Below are 27,681 nucleotides of genomic sequence, written 5' to 3' on the forward strand. Positions count from 1 at the left end.
GTGGCATCACAGTTCACATCAACCTCCAAATCCTAGGCTCAAGTGATTCTTCTGCCCCCACCTCCCAAGTGGCTGGGATTACAGGCACCCGCCAAAACGCCCAGCTATTTTTTGGTTGCAGCATTCATTGTTGTTTGGCGGGCCTGGGCTAGATTCGAACCTGCCAGCTCAGGTGTATGTGCCTGGCATCTTAGCCACTTGAGCCACAGGTGCCGAGCCATGCTTTGAATGTCTTTCAAACATAACTTAATGAATGGCCTTTAAAAATTTTCACGGCATGCCTAAGATCCTCTGAAGGCACACTGGTCGGAAATCACTGTCCTAGACTTTCCTGGTTCTCTTCCTGCCTGTTCCACTGTGCGGGTACTTTAGTTTACCAGTCTGTAGAAAGGGTGTGCAGCAGAGGCTTCAGAGAATTGGGAGGAGGAAGGGTACAGATAGGAGAAGGAGAATATTAGGGATATGTGTTTTAGGCAGAGGTAGTGATGGGAAGAAACCACAGTGACTGTCTGGAGGAGGGTAGGACTCGGGGTGAGTCTCATAGGCCTAAATTCCTGGCTCCTCACACTCTGATTAAAACACTTGACAAATGGTTTATGATAAAGTCTTCCAGCCTTGACAAGCCTTTGTTAGTTTAGTTGGGTGATTTGTTTGTTTGATTTAGCTGTCAAGACTTGGTGATAATCACCACTTCACTGCCCAGAAGTTGGGGACTTTGCGAGTGGTTGTTTCTGAAAGATCAGTTTGGCCCAGCTTGGCTGGGAAGGGCAGCCATGGGCACAGACATTGGGAAGCAGCTCAAGAGGCAAATAAATACTGCTCCTTGGCCAAACTCACAGGGATGGGACATCTGCTGTCCTAGATGTTGCAATAAGCCAGCTTTCCAAAGGGCAAGTGGGCATGACAAACGTGGGATAGAGCCAGGAATAAAGATTGGAGGAGGGGTGGGCAAGTGAGTTGCAGGTAGAGAGGCCAGAGAGGGCTAGAGGCCAAGTCAAGGGGCAAGACTTGGCTTTACAGCCCTTTCCCGCAAACCCTCCGTTAGAGATGCAGAAACAGAAGCCCAGAGAAGGAAGGTGGCTTGCTCAGGTCACTACCGAGTGAGTGGCAAAGTTGGGACTGGAGCATGGGTTCTTTGCCGTTCTCCCAGGGTGTCTTATCCTGCTGCTATAGGCATGCCTTCCCCTTCCCGGGAGCAGAGGGGACAGCAGAACTGGTGCTACCATGCAAAACTTCTGGATCATTTGGGCCAGCCCAGAGGGACAGGTGGCCCAGAGAAGCAGCAAGCTGTCGGAGCGTGGGGATTATAGGCTGATGGAGTCTGTTTCTCCTCTCCCTCGCCAGGTATACCAAACCGCTCACCTTTGCCGACTGCATTAGTGATGAGTTGCCGCTAGGATGGGAAGAGGCATATGACGCACAGGTTGGAGATTACTTCATAGACCACAACACCAGTAAGTTCCTGACATCCTCCCTCCCCTGTGCTCCTTCTCCCTGCCTCTCCCTACATACCCGCCCTTCCTCTGAGTCTGGAAGAACCACCAGCAGAGTCTCCTCCAGCCAGACCGTATTCGTCTTATATAGATTTAGATAGAGATGTCAGAGTAGATACAGATAGGTAACACAGGCTCATGTAAAAATCACAGTTTAGCAGAGTTTTTTAATAGAATCTGAAACTCCTCACAGTCCAGCTCCCCAATTTACAGAAGCAGCCATTGCTAAGTTTCATCCAGAAATTGTCCAGTCATGTGTTTGCATGCGTATATGCATATGTTTTTTTTTTTTTCTTAGCATGTATAGATTCATGTGCATACAGCTTTTTTTCTTTCCCATAAAAGAAAGATACGTCATTGTCAGACTATCTTGGAGCAGCCAGAGCCCTCGCAGGCCCCCAGCAGCATGTACACACATACATCCTTAGAAGATTGGTGTAAGTGCATATACAGGGGATGATTAAGTCAAATCTGTGATCCGAGTACCCTGATCTAGTGCAAAGATTCCTAGTATCTTTGCCTCTTGGACTGTGAGCGAGGACTCAGTTGAGGAAGGGAGAGGCTCATTGTCTGACAGGTGGAGGAGCACAGAGTCCCCAGCTGGGGAGAGATGGGTGTTTGTGCCTCATCCTTTGTGTACCCCCATGGCCAAGACTTCCTGTCCTCTGAGATTTAATCCCCCATTTGTCCATGTGTAGAGAGGAAAGGGATTTTTCTCTCTGTCAGCGTTTTGAGCTATAGGATTCCCTTTAACTTTTTAGGCAAGAAGAGGGTGGAAAGAAGTAGGATGTGCCTGGCAAAGTGTGAATGCTGAGAATAGGGCACCAAGTCTTGATCACCTCTGTAGACTGCACACCCTCTGTGCCGTGTGCCGTGCCATTTAATCCTCCCAACTAACCAGGGGCAGGTGCTGGGATGATTATCTCCATCTTGTAAGTGGGATTTTAGAAGTAGCAATCGACTGTTCAAGACTCAACAGCTAGAACCCTGCAGAGCTGGGCCTTGACCTGGTGCTGAGGGGTGGAGTTGTGCTCCTCCATCTCTCCCCTCCTTCGGGTTTTAGTATTACCCTGGCCACACCTCTGTAGAGCCCTGCGTCTCAAGACCTCCTGCAGAAGAGACTGTGTTTAATTCATCTCTCAGTCCCAAGCCTTTGCCTAGCAAGGCACATAGTAGGTGTGCACTTGCCCTCTGCTGAACAGAAGGGGACGTACGTGCGCGAGTGCATGAGTAAGTGGGTGAATGAGCAGACTGTTGGCAGCACAGTGGAGAAGAGGTTTTGAGAGACAGCTAATGGCATTAATTGCATTGTTGGGGATAGCAAAGGTTTTTATTAGCACTCATGATTGCATACTGGGTAATGAGAAGTAAATATGCCTAATTGAGTGTGTATGGGGAATGAGGTTAATGCTTGGAGGGCTGCATGGGATGCTGGGTTAAACACTCATGTACAGGAACCCTAATCAGTCCTTTCCTATTTCTAATGGCTGAGTACATCCCCCTCATTAAAATCTCACGGCGAGAGTGGGATATTAAGGTGCTTCTGGGAGTTGGAGAAGTGAAAGGGAGGAAAGAGTAGCGGGCCGTGGCAGAGCTTCGTCTTGAGGGGATTATGGCAGAAATAGGGTATGTAGGGGATGATTAAATCAGGCTACAACAGAAAGATGTAATAGAAAGATAGGAAGAATTCTATCTGGTAGTTTTGCTGGCTATCAGGCTACTGATTTCCTCTTGGTATGAGGGTGGTCTCATTGGAAGGAGGGTACCACCTTTGTAGATGGAGCCATTGATACCAGCACGGTATGAATGTGACGCATCGAGCCCCAAGGATTCAGAGCCATGGACTTGGGCCAATCTTGTGTTGTGTGTTTCTCATGGACTGAAATTCCTTTCATTGTAGACACTCCCAGCACCCTGGGAGGCCGACATAGGAGGATCACCTGAGGCTAGGTGTTCAATAATAGCTTGGACAATATAGCAAGACCCTACCTTTACAATTTTTTTTTTTTTTTCCCTGAGACAGAGTCTCACTCCTTCACCCTGGATAGAGTGCTGTGGCATCATAGATCATAGCAACCTCAAACTTGTGGGCTCAAGTAGTCCTCTTGACTCAGCCTCCTGAGTAGCTGAGACTACAGGCGCCTACTACAACACCTGGCTGGCTTTTCTATTTTTAGTAAAACTGGTCCTGGCCTCTATAAAGAATTTTTCAAAAATTAGCCAGGTGTTAGGCCAAGCACGGTGGTTCTACCTATAATCCTAGCACTCTGGAAGGTTGAGGCAGGTGGATTATTTGAACTCAGGAGTTCAAGACCAGCCTGAGCAAGAGCAAGACCCCATCTCTAAAAGTAGCCAGGTGTTGTGGCGGGTGCCTGTGGTCCCAGCTACTTGGGAGGCTGAAGCAAGAGGATCACTCAAGCTCAGGAGTTTGAGATTGCTGTGAGCTAAGTGGTGGCATGCACCTATAGTCCCAGGTGTTTGGGAGACTGAGGGAGGAAGATCATTTGAACCCAGGAATTTGAGTTTGCAGTGAGCTATGATTGTGCCACTATGTTATCTCTAGTCTAGATAACAAAGCAAGACCCTGTCTCAAAAAAAGAAAAGTTTGTAAAGCCGTGAAGTTTAATGAGATCACCAAAGCAATGAAGACAGAGAAAAGGACCAAGGAATGAGCAGTAGACAATTAAAACCCTATAACCTGGTGTATGGAGTTAGTCAGTGAGGACTCTGAACACAGCGGAGACACAGACATTAGAGGGTGGGGAGAAGAGCAAGACCAGCCATGACACCAACCGAGGAGGAGAGAGGAAGGAAGGAGGAAGGACAGCCAGGGTGTCTCAGCAGCGGAGGGAAGGAAGTATACAGGGAGGGGGTTGTCCGTTGTGTCAACACTTCTAACAGGTCAGGTTCAAAGAGGACTGAGAATTGATCAAAAGCTTTAGCAACTTGGACTCTGGTGACCACAGCTTTGGACAACCCTGGGGGCAAAAGCCTGACTATAGAGAGCCTAAAGAAATTGTAGGCAAGCGAAGGGATTGGAAACCACAAGTATAAACATCTCTTTTCAAAACAGCAACCATTTGCGTTATTTCTTAAGTCAGTGTTCAGCATCCCCACTGTCTATCTGGGTACATCACGGTTAGAGAGTTGTAATTGTCTTCTGCTATTTTCTCTTCATTGTGTATCATGAATATTTGAGGGACACTGTTTCTTCATATTTGTCATTTAAATGCATCAAAAAGATGTATCAATACATTTTAACACAACAACAAAAGTACCATCGTGCTCTCGTGGCTGGCCTTTTGGGTCATTTCCATTTATTTATTATTTTAAATAAAAACATAAGAGGGAGAATCTTTATGCATGTTGCTTTTTTTTTTTTTTTTTTTAAAGACAGAGTCTCCCTATGTCGCCCTTGGTAGTAGAGTGCCATTGTGTCACAGCTCACAGCAACCTCAAACTCTTGTTCTTAAGCGATAGTCTTGCCTCAGCCTCCCAAGTAGCTGGGACTACAGACACCTGCCACAATGCCTGGCTCTCTTTTTGTTGTAGTTGTTGTTTGGTAGGCCTGGGCTGAATTTGAACCCACCAGCCCCGTGGCCAGCGCCCTATGTGCTGAGCTGCAGGCGCCGAGCCTGCATGTTGCGTTCTTTGTGCTAATTTTCTAAACATGCATTTCCAAGTATAGGATTATTAAGTCAAAGGTTATAAACACTTCGGGGACTTTCGGTGCACCTAGACTGATGAGTATTTCAAAAAGATTCTATTCGTCTATATTGCCACAACCTGTAAGGGTAGTATTTTCTTCATACTTTTCTCAGTATAGGGTACAATCATTTCTTTTGATTTTCGATTAATTGATCACAGGTTGAAACTGCTTCATTTGCATGCCTTTGCATAGTAACAAGGTTGAGTGTTTTCCAGATGGTCAAGCTATCTCTTGAGAATTACTTTTGTTTTCATTGTGCTTAAAGCTCTTACAAAATGCAGTATTGTTAGCTGTGAGAGTGTATACATGGTGTGTAGAGAAAGCAGGCGTGTGGCACGTGCAGGAAGGATGTATAGAGAGCCGGTGAGTTTGGTGCCCTTTAGGCTGTGTGGAGATGTATGTGGAGTGTCTTTGCAGGGAGGGGTTTGCAGGGCAGAGGAAGTGGAGCAGTACGGCTGCACTGAATCAGCTACAAGACTATTGGAAGTAGCAGTCTACTACTGTGGAATGAGGAGATGTTTTATGTAGCAAACTTTGGAGTGTGTGAATTATTAAAGTGTGTCCAGGTATACTTCTGATAAAAACAAGAACTAAAAAATAGCTGGCCAAGGTGATCTCTAAGGGCCCACTCAGGCATAAAATTATCTATTTTGGCATGATGGACCTGAGGAAGGGTAATGTCAGCAGAAGAGTTAGGGAAGACCCCTTTAGAGTGGGACCAGTTCAGAACTACAGCACTTGACATGGCTCTTCAGAATCAGCTAGGGAGCTTTAGAAAAGCACTGTGCCGGCTGGGCAATGTGGCTCACAACTGTAATCCTAGCACTCTGGGAGGCCGAGGTGGGTGGATTGCCTGAGCTCACAGGTCTGAGACCAGACTGAGCCAGAGCAAGACCTCGTCTCTAAAAATAGCCGGACGTTGTGGCGGGTGCCTGTAATCCCAGCTACTTGGGAGACTGAGGCAAGAGAATCGCTTAAGCCTAAGAGTTGGAGGTTGCTGTGAGTTATGATACCATTCTACCTGGGATGAATGTGAGACTCTGTCTCAAACGAACAAACCCCAAAAAACAAACACTATTAAGAAAATGAGGTTTGGCGCCTACTAGCTCCTTGGTTAGGGTGCCGGCCACATACACCAGGGCAGACGGGTTCGAACGTGGCTGGGCCTGGTAAACAACAATGACAACTGCAACAAAAGATAGCGGGGCTTGGTGGCAGGCGCCTATGGTCCCAGCTACTTGGGAGTCTGAGGCAAGAGAATCGTTTAAGCCCAAGAGTTTGAGGTTGCTGTGAGCTGTGATGCCACAGCACTCTACCGAGGGCCACATAGTGAAACTGTCTCAAAAAGGGAAAAAAAAACAAAACTGGAAAGGCAAGCCCCCCATAAGGAGAAAATATTGTAGTAGGTGTATCTGGCAAAGAACCCATATTCAGAACATACAAAGAACTTTAACAACTTAATAGTATGAAGCCTAGCACCTCAGTAAAAAATGTGGGCAAAATATTTGAATAGACATTTAATTAAAAAGGTAAACCATGGCCAGTAAACACTTAAAAATACGCTTTATATCATTGGTCATCAGAGAAAGGCAAATTAAAACCACAGTAAGCTATCATTACATGCTCACTAAAATGACTAAAATGGAGAAAAAAATTGATAGTACCAATTGCTGGCAAAGATGTGGAAGAATTGGAACTCTAATATACTGCTGTTGAGAATGTAAAATGGTACAACCATTTTGGAAAACAGTTTACTAGTTCCTTATAGAATTCAACAGGCAGTTACCATATAACCCAGCAATTCCACCCCTGGGTATTTTACCCAAGAGACATGAAAACATATGCCCACACAAAGACTTGTTATAGCATTATTCATAATAATCTCAAACTAGAAACAACCTAATGGTTTATCATAAAGTGAATTGTGACATATTCATACAGTAGAATATTATTCAGCAGAAACAATAAACAGACAACTGATACAACAACATGAATGAGTCTCAAAAACCTTAGTCTTTAGTCAGAAAAGAAAGACCTAAACAGTGTAGACCGTATGATTCCATGTACAGTATGTGCGGTTCTGAAACAGGCAAACTTGGCAGGACGGTGTGGTTGGAGATTTGCTGGGAAAGAGTCCAAGGGATCATTGAGTTAAAAGAAATGTACTAGTAATTGAAATGGTGGTTCAGGGGTGTCCAACCTGCAGCCCATGGGCCACATACGGATTATTCGAGGACCGCTTTGCTTATCTGTGGTGTTGGATATTGTAAAAAGTATGCACAGATTTTTCTTTCTTTTTTTTTTTTCTTATCAGCTTTTGTTTATATTTGTGTATTTAATGTGTGGCCCCAAACAACTCTTCTTCCAGTGTACAGCAGGGAAGAAAAATACGGGACACCCCTGAGTCAAACCATACACTTTAAATGGCTGTACTTCATTTAAATTATGCCTTAATAAAGTTGATTTTTAAAATGTACTGATGCTCTCACTTCATCCTGCAGACCAGTTAAACGGAAATCTCCCCACTGTGAGGCCAGGCTAGGAACCAGCGCTCTGGTGTGATGGTGTGTGCTGTGTTCATCTGTTTGTACACTCATCTCTTAGGATTGGTTTATAACACAAAAGAGCATGTGGGCCGACAAAAAGGTGGCCAAGCCGCCTGGCTGAGCCAGGCCTTCAATTAAGGCTGCACATACTTTTATCCAGTATTCCATGGAGCAGGGCTGAGGCCTGAGGCCAAAAGGAGGGTGGCCCTCCTGAACTAAACCCAGAACTCTGCAGGGATAATGCATCCAGGTGTGGCTGAGCACATTGGATGAGGGCTAGCATTTCAACTAGCCCTGTGGCAGGTGATGTCAGCTGGAGCTCAGCTTTGCTCCTGCCAGCAGCGCCTGCCACCACAGTGACTGCTCAGCCTAGGTATATGTGATCACTTAGACACTGGTTCTCACCTTTTGGGTTACACTGAAATTATATGGGATTCTGATTTAATTGGTCTGGAAAGGGAGTGGGGCCTCAGCATCAGGTTTGTAAAGTTTTTTTTCCCCACATGATTCTAGTGTTCACCTGCGTGGGGATTGGGAAGTCTCAGCCATGTCTGTACATCAGAGTTGCCTAAGGAAAATTTTAAAACTGTCAACACCTGGGCCCTACACCTAGAAATTCTGAATTAAGTATTTTGGACCTATTAAGTAGTTGGACCTATTTCTCAGCTGATTCTAATATACAGCAAAGATACAAAATTACTGAATGAGGTACTAATGGGGGGGGGGGAAGGCTGGATGCAGTGGCTAACACCTGTAATCGCAATACTCTGGGAGGCCAAGAGTTCGAGAACAGCCTGGGCAGCATAATGAGACCCTATCTCTACAAAAAATGGAAAAATTAGCTGGGCATGGTGGCATGCATCTGTAGTCCCAGTCACTCGCAGGACTTGAGCCGAAGAGTTTGAGGCTACAGTGAGCTTTGATTGCGCCACTGCACCTCAGCCTGGGTGACGGTGCAAGAATGTCTCAAACAAAACAAAACAAAAAGCAATTTCACTGAGAATCTGGGGGAAAAGCACTCTTGTAAACTGTTTTGAGACTACAAATTAGAACCTTTGATTATAGGAGATAATTTAATAGTTCTACTAAAGATACTTTGGAACTTTATAGATAATAAATATAATAGTATCTATTAAAGATACTTTATTATTTTTTTTTAATTTATTTTTTTTTTGGCCGGAGCTGGGTTTGAATCCGCCACCTCCAGCATATGGAACCAGCACCCTACTCCTTGAGCCACAGGCACCTCCCTATTAAAGATACTTTAAATTGAAACTTAAAACACGTGTACCCACTTGAGGCAGTAGTTCTTTTTTTGGCCGGGGCTGGGTTTGAACCCACCATCTCCGGCATATGGGGCCGGCACCCTACCCCTTTGAGCCACAGGCGCTGCCCACAGTAGTTCCTCTTTCACGAAATCTATAGAATTAATAGCACAAGGTCAAAGAAGTAGGGTATTTTTTTTCTTTTGAGACAGAATCTCACTCTGTTGTTTAGGCTAGAGTGCTGTGGTGTCGTCATAGCTCACAGCAACCTCAAACTCCTCGACTCCAGCCATCATCCTCTTGTCTCAGCCTTCCCACTAGCTGAGCATACACGCAGTTTTTCTATTTTTAGTAGAGATGAGGTCTTGCTCTTGCTCAGGCTGGTCTTGAACTCCAGACCTCAAGTAATCCACCTACCTCGGCCTCCCAGTGTGCTAGGTTTATAGGCATGAGCCACTGTACCCAGTCAGAAATATGTTTTTAAGAACTCTTACGATAGTATTGATTGTGAAAGCGAAAGAACTGAAAACAACCCAAATGTTTCCTAATAGAGGTCTGGTTAAATAAAACCTAATGTCGTGTAGTACCAAATATGGCCATTTAAAAATTGCGCACCTTTAAGGAAGGATGAACATGATAGATCATTTGGAGAAGAAAACAACTTGCAGATCAGTATCCATATATGACGTGGTCCATGTTGCTTCAAAAATAACTTTGTGTAGATAGACACGTATAATATATATGGAGAGAAACAAAGATTTGCGGATACTCAGAGGGGGATATCTGTGTGAGACTTATCAATGCTTACCTCTGGGAAATAGGGGTGGAAAGATGGGAACTCTCCCCTCTTATTTTACAGATTTGTAGTGGTGGAATTGTGGGAATTTTCTTTTTTGTATTTTTCATTATTCTTAAATGAAAAATTAAGTTTTAAAAAGTTACAAACATCTCCAGCCTGACCAGGACAGGCTGAGCTGCTTTTTGGCAGTGTAGGCCAGCTGGAGGTAGGACAGGGTTGGTCCCTAAGGGACCCATGGGTCCTAAATGCTGATGGAATCCACCCACTCATCTGATGTGAGATGGGGGCTTGCAGCAGCTGTTCATAAACCCAGCTTTATAAATTTTCACCTGCTCTCTTTTTTTATTTCCTTCTCTTACATTTATTCCTCCCTCTTGCTTAGTTGAAAGAGTGTAACTTTCCTTATTGGAAGCAGTTTTGTGGCTCCTGTCAGCATCTTCAGACCTTGTTTTCTTTCTCAGAGGAAGGGAGAAGGAAAAGTTTAAAGAATTACTATTCACAGGCAATTCAAAAACTGGTTGTAGGCAGTAGTTTTAGTTTTACTTTTGCCATCACTTGTTTTCTTTACCTGGGCAGAAGTGCTTGATTCCTGGGAAGTAGCGATGCAGGGTCTGCCATCTCTTTAACAGATACAGAAGGAGACTCAGAGAGGTTACACAGCAGTTACTGGCAGGGACGAGAACTTGGCCCTGCTGCTTCTTTGATCTTTCTGTCATGGAGATGCTCATTGGACCTGTTTAGAAGGAATCGGTGCTAAAGGATCTAGGTTAGGAAGCACAAACTCAGATGTCCCCAAGGGCCAGGCACATGGCATAAATGAATGAAGAAACATTAGTCAGGTTTTGACAGATGGAATGCTGGGGTCTGTGGCAAATTGTTAACCCAAGTGGCCAGATCTTCTGAATGATCCCAAGAAAAGCTGTAAAATAGAATCTTAATGAATAAATCTCTCTGTATACCAGTAATCATTTCAAAGTTATTTAAACACTTTCAGCTAAGCAAAACCTGTCTATAGGGTGGGTTCACCACATAACCATGATTGAACAATTTCTGGTTTGTCAATCACCCCTAACCCCACTCAACAACTAGGCATTGATCCTTTGACATTATTCGACCTCTTCCACTTCTCAGCTGCCTTTTTTTTTTTTTTTTTAAACAGAGCCTCAAGCTTCGCCCTGGGTAGAGTGCTGTGACATCACAGCTCACAGCAACCTCCAGCTCCTGGGTTCAAGCGATTCTCCTGCCTCTGCTTCCCAAGTAGCTGGGACTACAGGCACCCGCCACAACGCCTGGCTATTTTTTGTTTGCAGCCGTCATTGTTTGGCGGGCCCGGGCTGGATTCGAACCTGCCAACTCAGGTGTATGTGGCTGGTGCCTTAGCTGCTTGAGCCACAGGCACTGAGCCTCAGCTGCATTTTTAAAAATGTGTATCTTTTTACTTTGTTTTGTTTTCTGATTATCATGGTTGCAGCCGTCATTGTTTGGCGGGCCCCGGCTGGATTCGAACCTGCCAACTTAGGTGTATGTGGCTGGTGCCTTAGCTGCTTGAGCCACAGGCACTGAGCCTCAGCTGCATTTTTAAAAATGTGTATCTTTTTACATTTGTTTTGTTTTCTGATTATCATTGTATGTGTTTATTTTATACAAAATTTAAAAACAAATAGAGAAAGAATAAAGAAAAAAAAATCCTATCACCCAGCTGGTTGCTGATATTTTGCTGTTTCCTAATCTCTTTGAGAATGTACATATATACTTTGACAAATTCAAAATTATTCATTTAGTTTAACAACCTTCATTTGTACTCACTTTTGTATCATAAACACTTTCCGTTTTCTTCAAGGACTTTATTTATTTTTTTTTTTTTGTAGAGACAGAGTCTCACTTTATGGCCCTCGGGTAGAGTAGCATGGCCTCACACAGCTCACAGCAACCTCCAACTGCTGGGCTTAAGCGATTCTCTTGCCTCAGCCTCCCCAGTAGCTGGGACTACAGGCGCCTGCCACAACGCCCGGCTATTGTTTGGTTGCAGTTTGGCCGGGGCTGGGTTTGAACCCGCCACCCTCGGCATATGGGGCCGGCGCCCTACCGACTGAGCCACAGACGCCGCCCAAGGACTTTATTTTTAATGGCTATGTGATAGTGCATTATGGAAACGTAGCATACTTATTTGAACAGTTACTTCCTGTGTGACCTTGAGCAAGGTGGTTTAACCCCTTTATATCTCAGTGTTCTCCATGGTATAATGGTGATGGTAATGTAATCTACTTTGTATGGTTAACGTAAGGATTGAAGAAGTAAATACATATAAATTAGAATAGCACTTGTCATAGAATAAACATTAAATATATGCTTTCTGCTTATTATCATGGTTTTGTAAAAATTGGTATTTGCATGAAGTTTTTGTTACTTTTTATAATAAATTGCCACAGAGGGGATTATTTATATTTTAAGGCTCTTCATTTGGGATGGTTAGATAGCCCTCTGGGAAGGCTATTCTAATTTTGCACGTATTTCCAGCAGTGTATGGGATGCCTATTCTCCATATCCTCTGAAACATTACTTTTTTTTTCTTTATTCTTCATCAAAACAGATTATCTTGAGCACCTGTATTATCTTTGAACTTTCCTATTTAGATCAGAACTCAAACTTAGTCCTTTTTCTGGCTATTCTCAGATAGAAATTAACTTTGGGTTTGGAATTTTTTTTTTTTTCAGTTTCTGGCCGGGGCTGGGTTTGAACCCACCACCTCTGGCATATGGGGCCGGTGCCCTACTCCTTTGAGCCACAGGCGCCGCCCTGGAATTTTTTTTTTAAATGACTTATAAGTGAAGGGTTTGGAAATTGATCTTTGTTTATTTTTTGTTTGACTAATTCAAATGGAGAATCTGTCATTTAGTAAATGGGTTTAACCTATTTACTTTTATTGTGATTTTCTGTAGATTTTGCATTTCATTTTCTGGTAGTAGATTTTGTTTTGTTTTCTGGTAGTAGATTCCACGGGCCATCATCTTGTAAGATGCTGATCTAAAGTCTCTGGGGTCTGTTCCAGAAACCACTCAGATCGAGGATCCCCGATTACAATGGCGCCGGGAGCAGGAACACATGCTGAAGGATTACCTGGTGGTGGCCCAGGAGGCTCTGAGTGCACAGAAGGAGATCTATCAGGTGAAGCAGCAGCGCCTGGAGCTTGCACAGCAGGACTATCAGCAACTGCATGCCGTCTGGGAGCACAAGCTGGGCTCCCAGGTCAGCTGTGAGTACCTCCCCCACCAGTGCCCCCATAAGCACCAATAGGGAATGGACACACTGAGTCCCGCCAGTAGTGCTTCTCAAATCTGCCCGTTTTTCTCCATTTCCAAACCTTGGTCAAACTATCATTCCATTTGCTGCTCTTTTTGCTCCTACCTGTGCCTTACCGTGATTCATTTGCCATTTCGTTTCATTCCAATTCAATTTCATATCATTTCATGTGTAATCATCTCAGAATGCCAATTGGACTGTTTATCTCCTTGTATAAAACCCTTCATTGGCTGGGGGAAGTGGAAGTGGAGAGTTCTTGTTTAATGGATAGAGAGTTTGCATTCGAGAAGATTAAGAGGTTCTAGACAAGGATGGTAGTATAACAACAGGCGTGTATTTAATGCCACTGAAAAGCAAACTTTAAAGTGGTTAAAATGGCAAATTTTATGATATGTGTACTTAGCACAATTTTACACAAGCAGAAGGAAAAAAAAATCAATTAAAAATTAAAAACAAGCCATCTTCAGAGGCTTCTCATTGCTCTGTTCATGGTCTACACAGCCTTCTGTGATCAGGGTCCTGCCTCATCTCACGTTGAGACTCGGCTCAGATACACTGAGTCTTCTCCCCAGCCCCATTCTGCTCTCCAGGCCTGCCCAAATCCCCTCTCATCCTTTAAGGCTCATCCTTCAGGTCATAACCTCTGAGAGGCTTGCTCTGACAATTCTACCAAAAGCCTCTTTTCCCTAACAGCAGCCTCTGTCATGGCTCTCTGTTTTCTTCTTAGCACATATTGCAATACACTTTTTTTATATCTTGGTATTTTCTCCACTAGAATGTAAACTTTGTAAGGCGGGGTCCTGTCTTCTTTCTTGGTACCCGCAGGAAGGGAGCAGTCAAGCCAGTAGGCATGTCTCTCACTCTCAGGGCTCGCTGGATAGAGCCATGACAGATAAGTAGCTATCAGGGAGCCCACTGACCTTCTCCAATATGTCGGGGTGTGTTTTTTTCTCTCCTTTGCTACTATTTCTAGTAACCAAATCTTTCCTGTGCTTCCTGCATGCTTATACACGTCAAGTGCTCTACTACGGTCTGAATATGCTCTTTCAGTCAATCTTCATAACAATGCTGTAAGCCGGTACAATTAATTTCCCCTTTATCAGATGAGGAAACTGCAGCTTAGGAAAACAGCACACCCAGGGTCTTATCACTGCTGAGAACAGTAAATCACTAGCACATCCTGTTATCCCCTCAACCTTTTCTCTTCTTTTTTTTTTTTTTTTTTCTTTTTGTTAAGCAAAGCAGGCTGGGGCCAGGTTTGAGCCTCAACATTTTCCTTATGAACCAGGGCCTCATGTCAGGGTGGCCCTCGCTGAATTGGGCCACTGCCACTCCTCACTCCCTTTCACTTTGAGTTCAGCCTGCTGGCAAGACAGCATAGCACAGCCCTTTTCTTTGGCAACTCAGGACAACCCCCAGAATCTCAGAGATTATAGAAAAGAACTGTATTACGTTCATTAGCTATTTTTGTGTCAAGTGATGTTCTAGAGACTGTCATGAGGGTTTTAGCACTTAATCTGTCTTAGTCAACTTCTGTTGCCTCAACAAAATAACATAGACTGGGTGGCTTTATTTTCTTCTTCTTTTTCTTTTTTTTTTAAGAGACAGAATCTCATTTTGTTGCCCTCGGTAGAGTGCTGTGGCATCACAGCTCACAGCAACCTCTAGCTCTTTGTCTTAGGCAATTCTCTTGCCTTAACCTCCTGAGTGGCTGGGACTGCAGGCACCCACCACAACACTATTTTTTGTTGCAGTTTGGCTGGGGCCGGGTTCGAACCCACCACCCTCGGTATATGGGGCTGGGGTCCTACTCACTGAGCCACAGGCGCTACCCTAGACTAGGCGGCTTTAACAATGTATATTTATTTTCTCACAGCTCTGGAGGCTGGAAGTTCAAGATCAGGGTGCCAGATTCTGGTTTGTATGTATTTTCACATGACAGAGCAAGCTCTCTGGTGTCTCTTCCTACACGGGCACTAATCTCATCATAAGGTGCCCACCTTCTTGACCTCATTTAAACTGAATCTCTTCCACAGGCCTCATCTCTAAACATTATCACTTTAGGTACTAGGGCTTCAACCTGAGAATTGTGGGGAGATATAGTTCAGTCCATAGCATAACCCTTAACATAGTCCTAGAAGGGAGATATTATCATTCCCATTGAAATTCGGGTTTGAAAAAGTGAAGTGATTATTTTTTATCTTGCTCTAAAGTCCCACAGTTTAAAAAAGTGGCAGGTGTATATAGAAACAAACCCCCCTGGTTTGGGGGACAGCATATTTACATGGACCCAAAGTATTATCCCACAAATCGTGTACTAATTCCAGAAGGTAAAAGGTACTTTTGCATTGGAGAGATGGACAGCCAACACTTTATACAGGTGGTAAAACTAACATCACTGAGACTAAGTGCCATCATGTGCCTTCTGATGTGATGCAATAAAAACATCATGGAAGGTCCCTCATGAAAACATTGAATCGGAGTCTAACCTTGAGCATGCCAGACAAATCCATAATGTAGAAGAGTCCATAAGATTTTTTTTAAAAAGCCTAAAAGGGCATACCAACCAAATGAAAGGTTTGTGCTTTAGATTAGACCCTGACCTAGGAGAGAAAGCAGCCATAAAACACAGTGCCAGGTAATTTGAGACTTTCCTTGGGTGTGATAGTGGCATTGTAGATACGTAGAAGAATGTCCTTGTTTATAGAAGATGCGTGTGATGTCACATCTACAACATATTCCAAAAAAGGTCCAGGGAAGAAGAAAAAGAAAAAAAAGGAAGGGAGAGAGGGAGGGAAAAGAAAAAGAAAAGGAAAAGGCTGGTGTCAGGCCAACTGAACACTAGTAGATGTCCATGATGCTCTGATGACTTGGAATATGCCCAGGTTGTGGTCTTTGGCACCTACTTCTAATACTCATTCATGGAGGTCTTACTAGGAACCTGGCACCCTACTGAAAGAATGAATTGGGATTGGAAGAGGGATGGCAAAAAACAGATGTGGGAAAATGCTAAGAATCAGGGGACCTAAATGAAGGATATAGCAGTATGCTATTTTTTCAAATTTCCTATAAATACAAAGTTTCTATAAAGTCAATCAAATGCTGCGGGATGTATGTATCATTCCCATAAGAAGCACTATAGTGGAAGGTGTCAGCCACTGGATTCTGAAGTCAGAGGCTTGGGTACACTCTTGGAGAATGTACCATACCTCCAAAGTCTCCAGTTCCTTATCTTTAACTATGCAAATGTTAACAGTACCTGCATCTCATGGGCCCATGTCCAGGTTTCTCAACCTCAGCACTGCTAACATTTTGGCCTGGGGAAATCCTTGTGGGGACTGTGTGTTGTAGGATATTTAACTATATCCCTGTTCTATACCCCTTAGATGCCAATAACATCCCCATACCCCAAGTTGTGACAACCAAAGCTGTCTCTAGACATTGCCCACTAGTCTGGCTAAAATACCTGGGACGATTTCTTTAGAACATATTAATAGCTCAATAGTCTTACTGAGAGGAAACACATTGCCTAATATTTTGAGAGTATGGACTTTAGAACCAGTCTGTCTGGGTTCAAATCCAAGTTGCAAACAGTTGTTATCTTGAACATGTTATGCCACTTCTGTGCTTCAGCTTTCTTGATTTAGAAAGTAAGTCTAATAATGGGATCACCTGCATAGGAATGTTAGGGGACTTACATTAGTTAACAAATACATACAAAATATTTGGAGTAGCACTCATCACATTCTCAAGCTCTTAGTAAATAATAACATTAATTAATAGGCATGAAAAGGTTTTTGTTTTTTTTTTCAAACATTTTAGAAATTCTATTTTTTAAATATAATTTTATTTTTTTAATTAAGTCTTTTGTACATAGATCATAAATACATTTATGCCCATTTCAGTGTGTTGATTATTTGTACAAATTGGAGTGCTTACATCATACCAATCGGCATAGCTTTCATCTCATTTACCCATTTATAGCATTAGGACATTTGTGTTCTACACATGATAGAAGCAACTTGTACTTGCAATGTGCTCCATAGCTGTGGTCCCCCTACTATCCCTTCCACCCCTCCCCATCCCTCCCCCTCCCCTTCCCTCCTTCATCATAGCCTAAAGTTGTTTTTCATTTTTCATATGCAAGTGTGAGTTATTGTAAATTGGTTTCACAGTAGTGCTGAGTACATTGGATACTTTTTTTTCCATTCCTGAGATACTTTGCTAAGAAGAATATTTTCCAGCTCCATCCATGTAAACATAAAAGTAGTAAAGTCTCCATTTTTTTTTTACTACTACAAAATATTCCATGGTATACATATACCAAAATTTATTAATCCATTCATGGGTCAATGGGCACTTGGGCTTCTTCCATGACTTGGAAAATATGAATTGAGCTGCAATGAACAATCTGGTGCAAATATCTTTATTGCCAAATGATTTTTGGTCCTTTGGATATACACCTAGATGAGGAATTGCAGAATCAAACGGCAGGTCTACATTTAGATCCCTGAGAGTTTTCCAAACTTCCTTCCAAAAGGAATGTACTAGCTTGCATTCCCACCAGCAGTGCAGAAGTGTTCCCTTTTCTCCACATCCACGCCATTGGGATTTTGTGATGTGGGCTACTCTTACTGGAGTTAGATGGTATCTCAGAGTAGTTTTGGTTTGCATTTCTCTGATGATTAAAGATGATGAGCATTTTTTCATGTGTCTGTAGGCCGTGCACCTGTCTTCTTCAGAGAAGCTTCTGTTCATGTCTCTTGCCCACAATGAAATGGGATCACTTGTTTTTTGCTTAGTAATAAGTTTGAGTTCTCCGTGGATTCTGGTTATTAGACCTTTGTTGGTAGCATAACTTGCAAAAGTCCTCTCCCATTGAGGGCTATTTGCTTTACTTAGTGTGTTCTTGGCAGTGCAGAAGCTTTTTAATTCGATCAGATAAATGCATGCACATTATATATCAAAGCAGTACCCTGAATCCCATAAATGCATCAATGTACAATGTTATGATTTAATAAAAAATAATTTAAAAAAAGAATAAATGCATGATTGCAAGGGTACAAGTCAAATCTATCAAGTGTAGAACACAAATGTCTTTTTTAATTTTTTTTTGCAGTTTTTGACTGGGGCCGGGTTTGAACCCATCACCTCCGGTATATGGGACCGGCACTCTACTCCTTGAGCCACCGGTGCCACCCGAACATAAATGTCTTAACATAATAATCAAGTAAATGAGACGAAAACTATATTAATTAGTTTGATGTAAGCACATCAAATTGTATTAAAAAATCAATACATTGTACCCCACATATACATAAATGTATTCATGATCTATGTGTATATGACTTAATGATAAAAAAACCAACGACTGTCACAAAAAATAAAAAATAAATACATGAGCAGAGATAGGAAATAAATGCTGCAGTTCCTCAGCCCTGTCCTGTGACTTCCAGGTACTCCCAAGAGCTTCACCAGGCGCAAAGGTACCACCATTTTGAATGTTAAAGATTTTCCATCTGAAAAGACGGGTCATTTTAGTCACCTGCATCTGAGATCCAAACCAAACAGGAACTGGGAGATCTCCCAGCCCAACCATCCCAGTTAAACGAGGCACAAGCCAACCCTCTTTCTCTGGGTTTTACATGCAGATCTGCCTTCCAAGGTGAGCTCTTGAGGTGTGACAAACAGGTGAGGTCACATGCTTGTCCTCTAACTCAGATGGCTTGCCAGGGCTTGTGAAGGTTTTGTCACCAGCCTTGGCTGTTACGGGTCCCAGGCGCAGGTGGGGCCCTGCCCCGCGGATGGAGTTTTGTTGTCAACTCTCTGGTGTAATCTCTACTTTTGTGGGGAGGGAAAAGGGAACTGACATTTAATGTGTACCTATAGTATACCTTGGAGACCAGTATGGTGGGCACAGTAACGTCCCTCCCCCCCATGCACACAATCCTGCAAGATAAAGCTATTCCCATTCTGCAGAGAAGGAAACTGAGGCCCCAGAAGAATTGTCTTCCCCAAAGTCACATTGATAAAAAAAGGCTAGTAGAGGTAGCCTTTTAACTTGAGGTATCTGACATCAAAACCAGTTTTAGTCATTTGATCCAGGTCAGCCAATCAAATGCTAAGGTTCTTGGGTTACACTTGGTTCCCCCTACCCTTTAAAAAGTGAGGATTCAGGAGAGCTCACTTTAGGTTCTTTAGGACCTTACTATGTTTTCCCCCTTCTTTAGGCCATACTTTCCCGTTTGAAACAAATCATTACAACCCATGCCATCCAAAAAGCCATTTGAACCACCCACCTGATTCTATACTCCCAAAACAAAGAAAACATCAGATAAGAGATTTTTTAAAGGACAAGGAAAATTGGAGAAAGAGCAGCATTAAAATTTGGAGACTGGAAAGTAGACTGGTGACAACATAGAAGGTAGATCTGAGGAAAGGGACAACAGGCTGATAGTGGCAGAAGGTGGCAAATTTGTTCTCCAGAGCTCTTGCAAAGCCTTGGGAGTTGGTGACCACAGCTGTCTGTGGAGGTAGTAGTGAAGGGAGGAGGGTCTCAAATAAAGAGGACTTGGTGGAAATTGTTTCCAAGACAGAACCTCTCCCCAAATCAGTACAGCCAGGCAACTACCATCTCCAACCTGAAAAAATACTGTAGGTTTATTTCTTGGAGAAGATAAAACAGAGTCTCTGGACTCTAGAACACTGGGAGAGTCAGAGCCAGGGTCCACCAAGCTGAGATCACAGTAAGTCAACATGGGCATACCAGGTTTTGAGACTTCAGCCCTCGAATACCGCGTGGTATCCAGAATGGCGCCCAGCGATTACCCTCTAGGCTGAACCGTAGAAAAGTCTCCTGGAAATCTGACCAGGGGAAACAGAGGTAAAGAGAAAAGCTGCAAAGACACTGATGTTGAAGAATCCTGGGTGAGACATTCCAGCCACATCATGTGCCGTGCAGCCCACAAGCTCCACTCTGGTCACCTTTTTGGGCTCTCATCCTTAAATTATGAGCAGACAGCTTAGATTCCAGGTATCCGAGGAAAGTCTCTAACAAGGAAAATAGAGACCCAAACCAACACATGGCAAAGGGGAGTGTTTGGAAGGGACGGGGAATATGCCCGGAGAAGAAAACATCAAGAGAAGCTGCACAACTGGGTAACAAGAATAGTGTGCTCCTTTTTTACAAAAGGACTCTTCAGAGAAGAGAAACAAAAAAAGCCTTTAGGAATTAAAATATGAGAGCAGAAGTGAAAACTCCATAGGAAGACTGGGAAATAAAAACGAAGAAGACTTCTAAAAAGCAAAAGCAAAAATACAATGAGATGGAAAATAGGGAAAAATAGAGCACCAGGCCAGGAAATTTACCAGCTGACGGAAAAAACGTTCCAGTTAGAGCAGAGGAAACAGAGGGGAAGAAGCATCCCTGAAATAGTGTAGAAACATTTCCCAGAACTGAAGGAGGGTTTTTAGCCTGAAAGAGTTTGCTGTGTGTCTAACACAATGGATGAAAGTCAGCTCACACCAAGACACATCATTGTGGAACTTCAAACACTGGGATGGTTCAAGATCCTCAAAGCTTTCAGAGAGAGCCAGGTCACACAGAAATGATCAGGACTCAGAATAGCTCCAGACTTCTCACCAGTTAACACTGGAAACCTAAAAGACAATGATGTGATGCCTTCAAAATATCAAGGAAAATTATTTCTGACCTAGAATTCTATATCCAGCAAAACTACCTTTCATCCAGTGGAAGGTAGAATAAAGGTATTTTTAAACATGAAAGGTTTTAGAAAATTTATTTCTCTCCCAGATTCTTTCTCAGGAAACCACTGGAGATAGTGTTATATCAAAATGGACAGACCACAAAGAGGAAGACATAGTATACAGGAAGGAGGAGAGTGTTGAGGAGATGCCCAGAGTGACATGCAGGGGGGATCTCAGGATGTCCACCAAGCAGAGAGCAGCCAGCTGCCACTGCAGCGGGGCAGAAGCCTGGGCAAGAGACACCCAAAGAGAGGATGCCGGCTGAATGTGTACTGGTCCAGACTCTGGGAGAGATTGGATAACCGGCAGAATGTGACACTGAATCAGCGAAAAGTTTGTAGAAACTAAGCAAACATAGAAATAATTATTAACTCTAGGGAAAAAAACAAAAAGTGCAAAAGTAGCAGCCAACGTATGCATATTAGTCTATGCTTACGCTAATTAATACACCTACAGGGAGGCCCCTCCCCAAGACTGGCTAAACGCATCCAAAGTGTTCCCCTTTTGGGGGTGTGCGTTACGGGTTTAGGGAGCTATGGAATGCTCTTTCTATAGCAAGCCTTGTGCTGTGTTGGACTGTTAAACTGTGTTCTCATATATATAAGTTCAGTAAACACTATAAATTAAAAACTTTAAAATGCGGCAAAATAGTCTTTAAGATCTTATCTGCTATAAAATTCCTTTGATGGAGAGTGGTGAAGGGACTCAAAGGGGAGGCCAATGCCCTGTTTTCTTGATTGCTGTGCTGATGACTTCAGCCTGTTCCTTTTGTGAAAATTCATCAAGCTGTACACACATGATTTTCATGCTTTTATGTATGGATTTTTTTGCTTCAATTAAAAGTTTACTTAAAAAATAAGCTCCATCCCATTTCAGCAGGTTTGGGTACAAATTGTGTCCTTCACAGGAGATACTCCAGATAAGAGTTTTCTAGTCCTAGTGGCCCAATTGGCAGGAGTCTAGTAAATATATATATATATGTGTGTGTGTGTGTGTGTGTGTATATATATATTTTTTTTTTTTTTTGTGGGGATGGGTATGTGGGGCAGGGCTTCCCTCCCCTTCCCTCTGGGATGTAGGAATACTGCTGAATCCCTCAAGTCACCCTGTTGTGGCTTGGTGGCTGTAGCACAGTGGTTACAGCGCTGTCTATATGCACCGAGGCTGGCAGGTTTGAACCCAGCCCATGCCAGCTAAACAACAATGACAACTGCAACAAAAAATAGCTGGGCATTGTGGTGGGCATCTGTAGCCCCAGTTACTTGGAAGGCTGAGGCAAGAGAATCACTTGAGCCCAAGAATTTGAGATTGCTGTGAGCTATGATGCCACGGCACTCTACCGAGGGTGATAAAGTGAGACTCTGTCTTAAAAAGAAAAGAAAAAAAGTCAGCTCTGTTGTGACTGTTCCCCACAGCCAATCTCTCTCTGTCTAGGTCAGGTCTTGCCATTTTTATTGAGCTCTTCCCGGCTACCTGAACATTTGCCCGCAGTGCAGACCTCTGTGCTGATTCTGATCAGCAAGGTGCTTGACAGGACTGGGTCCTCACAACCACAGGTGCTGCCCCTGAAAGGACCTTCCTGTGGATATTCCTATCTTCATTCCACACTAACTCCTCCTGTCTTTCACTCCGTTCTTACTGTGGATCACACACAGGGTTAATTCCCTTAATTTTGTTGAAAAGTGCCTATTTAGGGAATACAGCAGGTCCTCAAATAATGTCATTTTCTTCAACATCATTTTGTCATAGCTTTAATGAAAAAAAAAACAAAAAAAACAACCCACTTCCTAGCTGGGGCCACTGCCTGTCTACACGCTCTCCCCACGTCTGTGTGGGTTTTCTCCAGGTCTCCGGTTACCTCCCGCAGCCCAGAGCTGTGCATGTTAGGTGAAGTGGCGCGTCTGCACGGTCCCTGTCTAGGTGAGTCGGGGTGTGAGTATGCCCTGTGGTGGGATGGCATCCTGTCCAGGGGTGGGCTCTGGCCACCTGCCACCCACCACCCTGAAGTGGAATAATTTGGTAAATAATTGTCTTTCATGTTTTATGTATGGTTTATGTTTATTTCAGTGTTTAATATTAAAAGTATTTTGCTCGGTGTTCAGAAGTTTGGTGATTTATGACCAGAAAGATGCCACAGTAACTGAACTCCTGTTTATATCCTTTAGTCTATGGTCAATTTGGTTTTGGTGTACATGTCCCAGTTTCCGAGAACCTTAAGTGAGGACTTACTGTATGCTTAAGGGAGTGCGTCCAGATAGCTATCCAACTAGGTTTTCCCCCAATGTTGCAAAGACAGCAGAATTATAAGATAGGAAATGATACCTGAATTCCATACTCCTCACTCGGTTGTTGCCCCGCTTCATCTCTTCTGCTAAATCCCAGCCTCCTCCATCATCATAAACTCATGCAATGCTGCCCACCTTTTATTATGCAGAGCTATTTTCTCTTTCCCCCAATGTCCAAGCATTACATTTTAACTCTCCTCGTGCATAATCCAAAGACCCATTAATTGATTTTAACCAGATCCAACGAGCAGCATCCCCCCATGACTACCATTTCCACCTCCAGACACTGAACAATGCCAGCCATCACCAAATAAGCTTCTGTGTCCTCACACCAGTCCAGGTCTCGGCAGGTGACCTGGCTACCTGTGAATAGGCGGAGTGGAGTGTTCAGCTGATGGTAGGTGGGCGGGGGAGATGATGAAATTGCCCAGTGTGATTAAGGACTCACAGGAGAAATATTTCTCAGGCCTCCCTACTCAGAATAACTGTTCTTTTCTGAACAATGGGATTGTGTCTATCTTTAGGTTACCATGGATCTTATATCCGACCCTCTTCCCATCACCAGCTAGGAAGCTCAGAGCCAGGTTTGTGGTGATGCTGGTTAGGAATTGGAATCTCTTTATTTTTCTTTTGAGACAGAGTCTCACTATGTCCCCCTCAGTAGAGTGCTGTAGCGTCACAGCTCACAGCAACCTCAAACTCTTGGGCTTAAGTGATTCTCTTGTCTCAGCCTCTCAAGTAGCTGGGAGTACAGGCGCTGCCACAATGCCTGGCTATTTTCTTTTGTTGTTGTTGGATTTGTCATTGTTGGTTAGCTGGCCCAGGCCAGGCTCGAACCCACCAGCCTCGGTGCATATGTCTGTGCCGTAATGACTGTGCTACAGGCATGATCCAGGAAGTGGAATCTTGTAATATGCAAGGAGACTTAACCTCACGCCTGTCCCCAATTTGCTTTCCTACCCTCTTTTCCCTTTGTCTCATACATCTCTTAATTGTATTTTACTCCATAATGTTCATTTCCATAGGCCTTAAAATCCTTTTTCAAAACAAAAATACCATTTTTAAAACACAGTAAGATTGGGCGGCGCCTGTGGCTCAGTGAGTAGGGCGCCGGCCCCATATGCCGAGGGTGGCAGGTTCAAACCCAGCCCCGCCAACCTGCAACAAAAAAATAGCCGTGCGTTGTGGCGGGCGCCTGTAGTCCCAGCTGCTCGGGAGGCTGAGGCAAGAGAATCGCTTAAGCCCAGGAGTTGGAGGTTGCTGTGAGCTGTGATGCCACAGAACTCTACCCGAGGGCGGTACAGTGAGACTCTGTCTCTACAAAAAAAAAAAAATACAGTAAGATTACACCTACGTGATAGAATTATAGCTAAACATTGGAAGTCAATTTGGGAAAAAGATAATTTGGGGTAGTAGGATTATGGGTAATTTATTTTCCTTTTGAAATGTACATTAATTTATAAAGTAGAGTAAATATTTTTTTATTAATTTTTTCTGATTACAAAAATATGTTTAAAGATATGAAAAAGAAAAAATACAGTGATTAAAGTTAATAACATTCATTCTCCAACTCTTTTTTGTGTGTGTGTGTGAGAGATAGACTCTTACTCTGTCACCCTGGCATCATAGTTCATAGCAATGTCAAACTCTTGGGCTCAAGCAATCCTCTTGCCTCAGACTCCCGAGTAGCTGAGACTACAGGCACCCCCCACTAAACCCTGATAGTTTTTCTGTTTTCAGTAAAGATAGGGTCTCCTTGTTGCTCAGGCTGGTCTTAAACTCCTGAGCTCAAGTAAACCACCCACCTCGGCTTTCCGGAGGGCTAGGATTACAGGTGTGAGCCACTGCACCCAACCCATTATTAAACTCTTTAGATATCAACGTTATCTTTTGGGTACATTTCTTTCTAGCCTTTTTGAGGTACGTATCCATATCTGTTTATATCTGCAAACTGTGTAGATTTTCCAAATTTAAATCATTCCTTAAATTATACAAGTTGCGTAGCCCCCTTTTTACACATGTACAATATTTAACTAGTCCCCCTTTTGTTGGACATTTAGGTTGTTCACTTTTAGTCCCTCCATTCTGGGTTCATTTAGATGGCTAACTAAGCCAACTTTGCTGAAATATATTTCTCCTACTGAAATTCTTTTTTTTCCTTTTTTTTTTTTTTCATTACAGTGATCTCTGGTTCATCATCCAGCTCTAAGTATGACCCTGAGATCCTGAAAGCCGAAATTGCCACTGCAAAATCCCGGGTAGGACCTCTTTACCTGTGCTATCAATGGGGATCACTGAGGTCTTTTTTAACAGTAGAAGCAGCAATCATGATGATAGTGGTGGTCACCGTTGACTCCATTCAGTAAGCAAACACCATATACCAGGCGTCGGGCTAACTGCCTCATGTGCATTATCTCATGTCCTTGCAAGAAGGTTACAAAGTTGTGTTGTCATTATCTGCATTTTAAAGATGAGCAAACAGAGTCTTAGAGGAACTGAGAAATTATCCAAGATCACAAGACTCAAGTCTTACCCCAAAGTTCTTAGTGCAGTGGGCTATCTTCCTAACTACTGATTATTCTACATTGTCTTATTTAATTACTGTGTCATTATCTTTGGGGGGTGGGGCAGACCTTCACTCTGTCACCCTCCGTAGAGTGCTGTGGCGTCCTAGCTCATAGCAACCTCAAACTCTTGGGTTCAAGCAATCCTCTTGCCTCAGCCTCCCAAATAGCTATGACAGATGCCTACCACAACATCTGGGTAGTTTTTCTACTTTTAGTAGAGACAAGGTCTTGCTCTTATTCAGGCTAGTCTTAAACTCTTGAGCTCAGGTAATCCACCCACCGTGGCCTTCCCGAGTGCTAGGATTACAGGGGTAAGCCACTGTGCCCGGCCCTGTGTTATTATCATAAAGGATAAATACTATTAGTTCTATTTTACTAATATAAAACCTGAGGGATAGCAGTTAAATGACCTGCTCATGGTAAAGCTAGTATTTTGAACACTGGTTAAATTCCAGATAGTTCCCACAAATGCAGATGCTTGCAAGAAGACACACATAGGAGTGAGACAGTAGGGAGTAGCAGTGATTGTGTGCATTATGTCTAAAGAGCAAATGGAATTTCATCTCTGTTATGCCCATGGCTAAGTGTTGCCGGATCTTCAGGTATTTTTACTGAGATCTGTATATTCAGTTTTATTATATGAAATTTCTCAGGGTTTAATTGTTAGCAACTCATTTTGAAAGTTTAATAGTACATGCAGACAAATGAGACTGCAGGCTATTTCTAGTGCCGAGGGTGTGTCCTACCTCTAAAATTCCTACACAGTCCCTTGTCTCCATGTGAAGCACTCTTATGATACAGCCTTTGCCGGGTTTAAGTAATGCATGGCCTAGAGAATTGCTACGATCCTGGTCAGAACGGGAAAGGGAGGTTCAGGATGGCAAGATGGCTTGAGAGAGGTCACGCGGTGAGGAAGTGGGAAGGCCCAGCTCTGTCCCAGGTCAGTCAGCTGCTGTCCACCTTCTGTTTCCCAGAAGCAGGAGCTGGCTAGGTCTTACCTACAGGAAAACTGGCTGAGGTGCTCACAAAACACACAGCTTCAGAGACTAAGACCAGTCCTGGCGGCGGGAGGGGGTTGTGGCCAAGATGGCCCTAGGGAGGTGGACCTGAGTCATGCTGCCCTTTGGGAAGTGGGCAGCTTGCAGCATGGTGTCAGCCTCTGACCCAGCTCGTGTTTGTGGTCTTCTGCCCTGTAGGTCAACAAGCTGAAGAGAGAGATGGTTCACCTCCAGCATGAGCTGCAGTTCAAAGAACGTGGCTTTCAAACTCTGAAGAAGTAAGTGCGCCCTGCCATGCAGAGCGTGGCCGTGTCTCCCACCCAGGCTCCCTTCCTGCTCACTCTTGTGTCTCCCTCCTTCAGTCCCTTTCTCTCTTCTGAAAGTATGGCTCCCTGATGACTCAAGCTCTGTTCCACTGGCATCTCTTGAAGATATTATCACCCTGGTGGGTTTTGGAAAGAGGAAAGGGAAATGATCTCAGATCACGGAGCTCCCGTCTGTCCTCTGAGCTCCCAGAGCTGTTAAGATCTGTTCCGCTCAGCTGAGTTTTACTATCCACCATGGAAACAAGTGTTGTTAAACAGTTGTGTCAACATGTCTCATCTCCTATAGTAGATCCTGTAGTCTCATGGGCACACAGTCGAAACATTCTTTTATTCTGTGGCTCCTAAAAGTGAACTGCTCCTTCACCTAGTGCTCCACTGAAGAGCAACAGTCTCTTCCAGGCCAAGAAAATTACTACAGATGTACGCACTGTGCCACATGCTCTGTATGTTACGGGCGACTTAGGAATTTCCTGCGTTAACTTTGACCAAATGTAATTTTCACTTTTAGAAGCTGACTTGCAGCCAAGTAAGATATGGCTGTATGCTTCTTAGGAGCAGTTGCGTTAACTGTCATGATTATATTTATACAGGTATTAGTTGTATTAGTTGAGACTGGACACTGGTTT

The 27,681-nt window shown here is 43.5% G+C and overlaps 1 protein-coding gene across 2 annotated transcripts in view; it reads left to right on the top strand.

Moving 5' to 3' along the window:
• WWC1 (WW and C2 domain containing 1) overlaps nucleotides 1-27,681 on the top strand; it is a 182,027-nt gene that overhangs the window by 84,299 nt on the left and 70,047 nt on the right. Inside the window, exons 2-5 of one of the 2 annotated variants that reach the window (XM_053567489.1) lie at nucleotides 1,345-1,454; nucleotides 12,862-13,065; nucleotides 25,346-25,422; nucleotides 26,928-27,007. In XM_053567489.1, coding sequence (XP_053423464.1) covers nucleotides 1,345-1,454; nucleotides 12,862-13,065; nucleotides 25,346-25,422; nucleotides 26,928-27,007 — 471 coding nt within the window. The remainder of the gene's footprint in view (nucleotides 1-1,344; nucleotides 1,455-12,861; nucleotides 13,066-25,345; nucleotides 25,423-26,927; nucleotides 27,008-27,681) is intronic. The other variant, XM_053567490.1, reaches the window with a different exon arrangement.

Source organism: Nycticebus coucang, chromosome 17 (genome assembly GCF_027406575.1).
Source record: "Nycticebus coucang isolate mNycCou1 chromosome 17, mNycCou1.pri, whole genome shotgun sequence".
NCBI classification, from domain to species: Eukaryota; Metazoa; Chordata; class Mammalia; order Primates; family Lorisidae; genus Nycticebus; species Nycticebus coucang.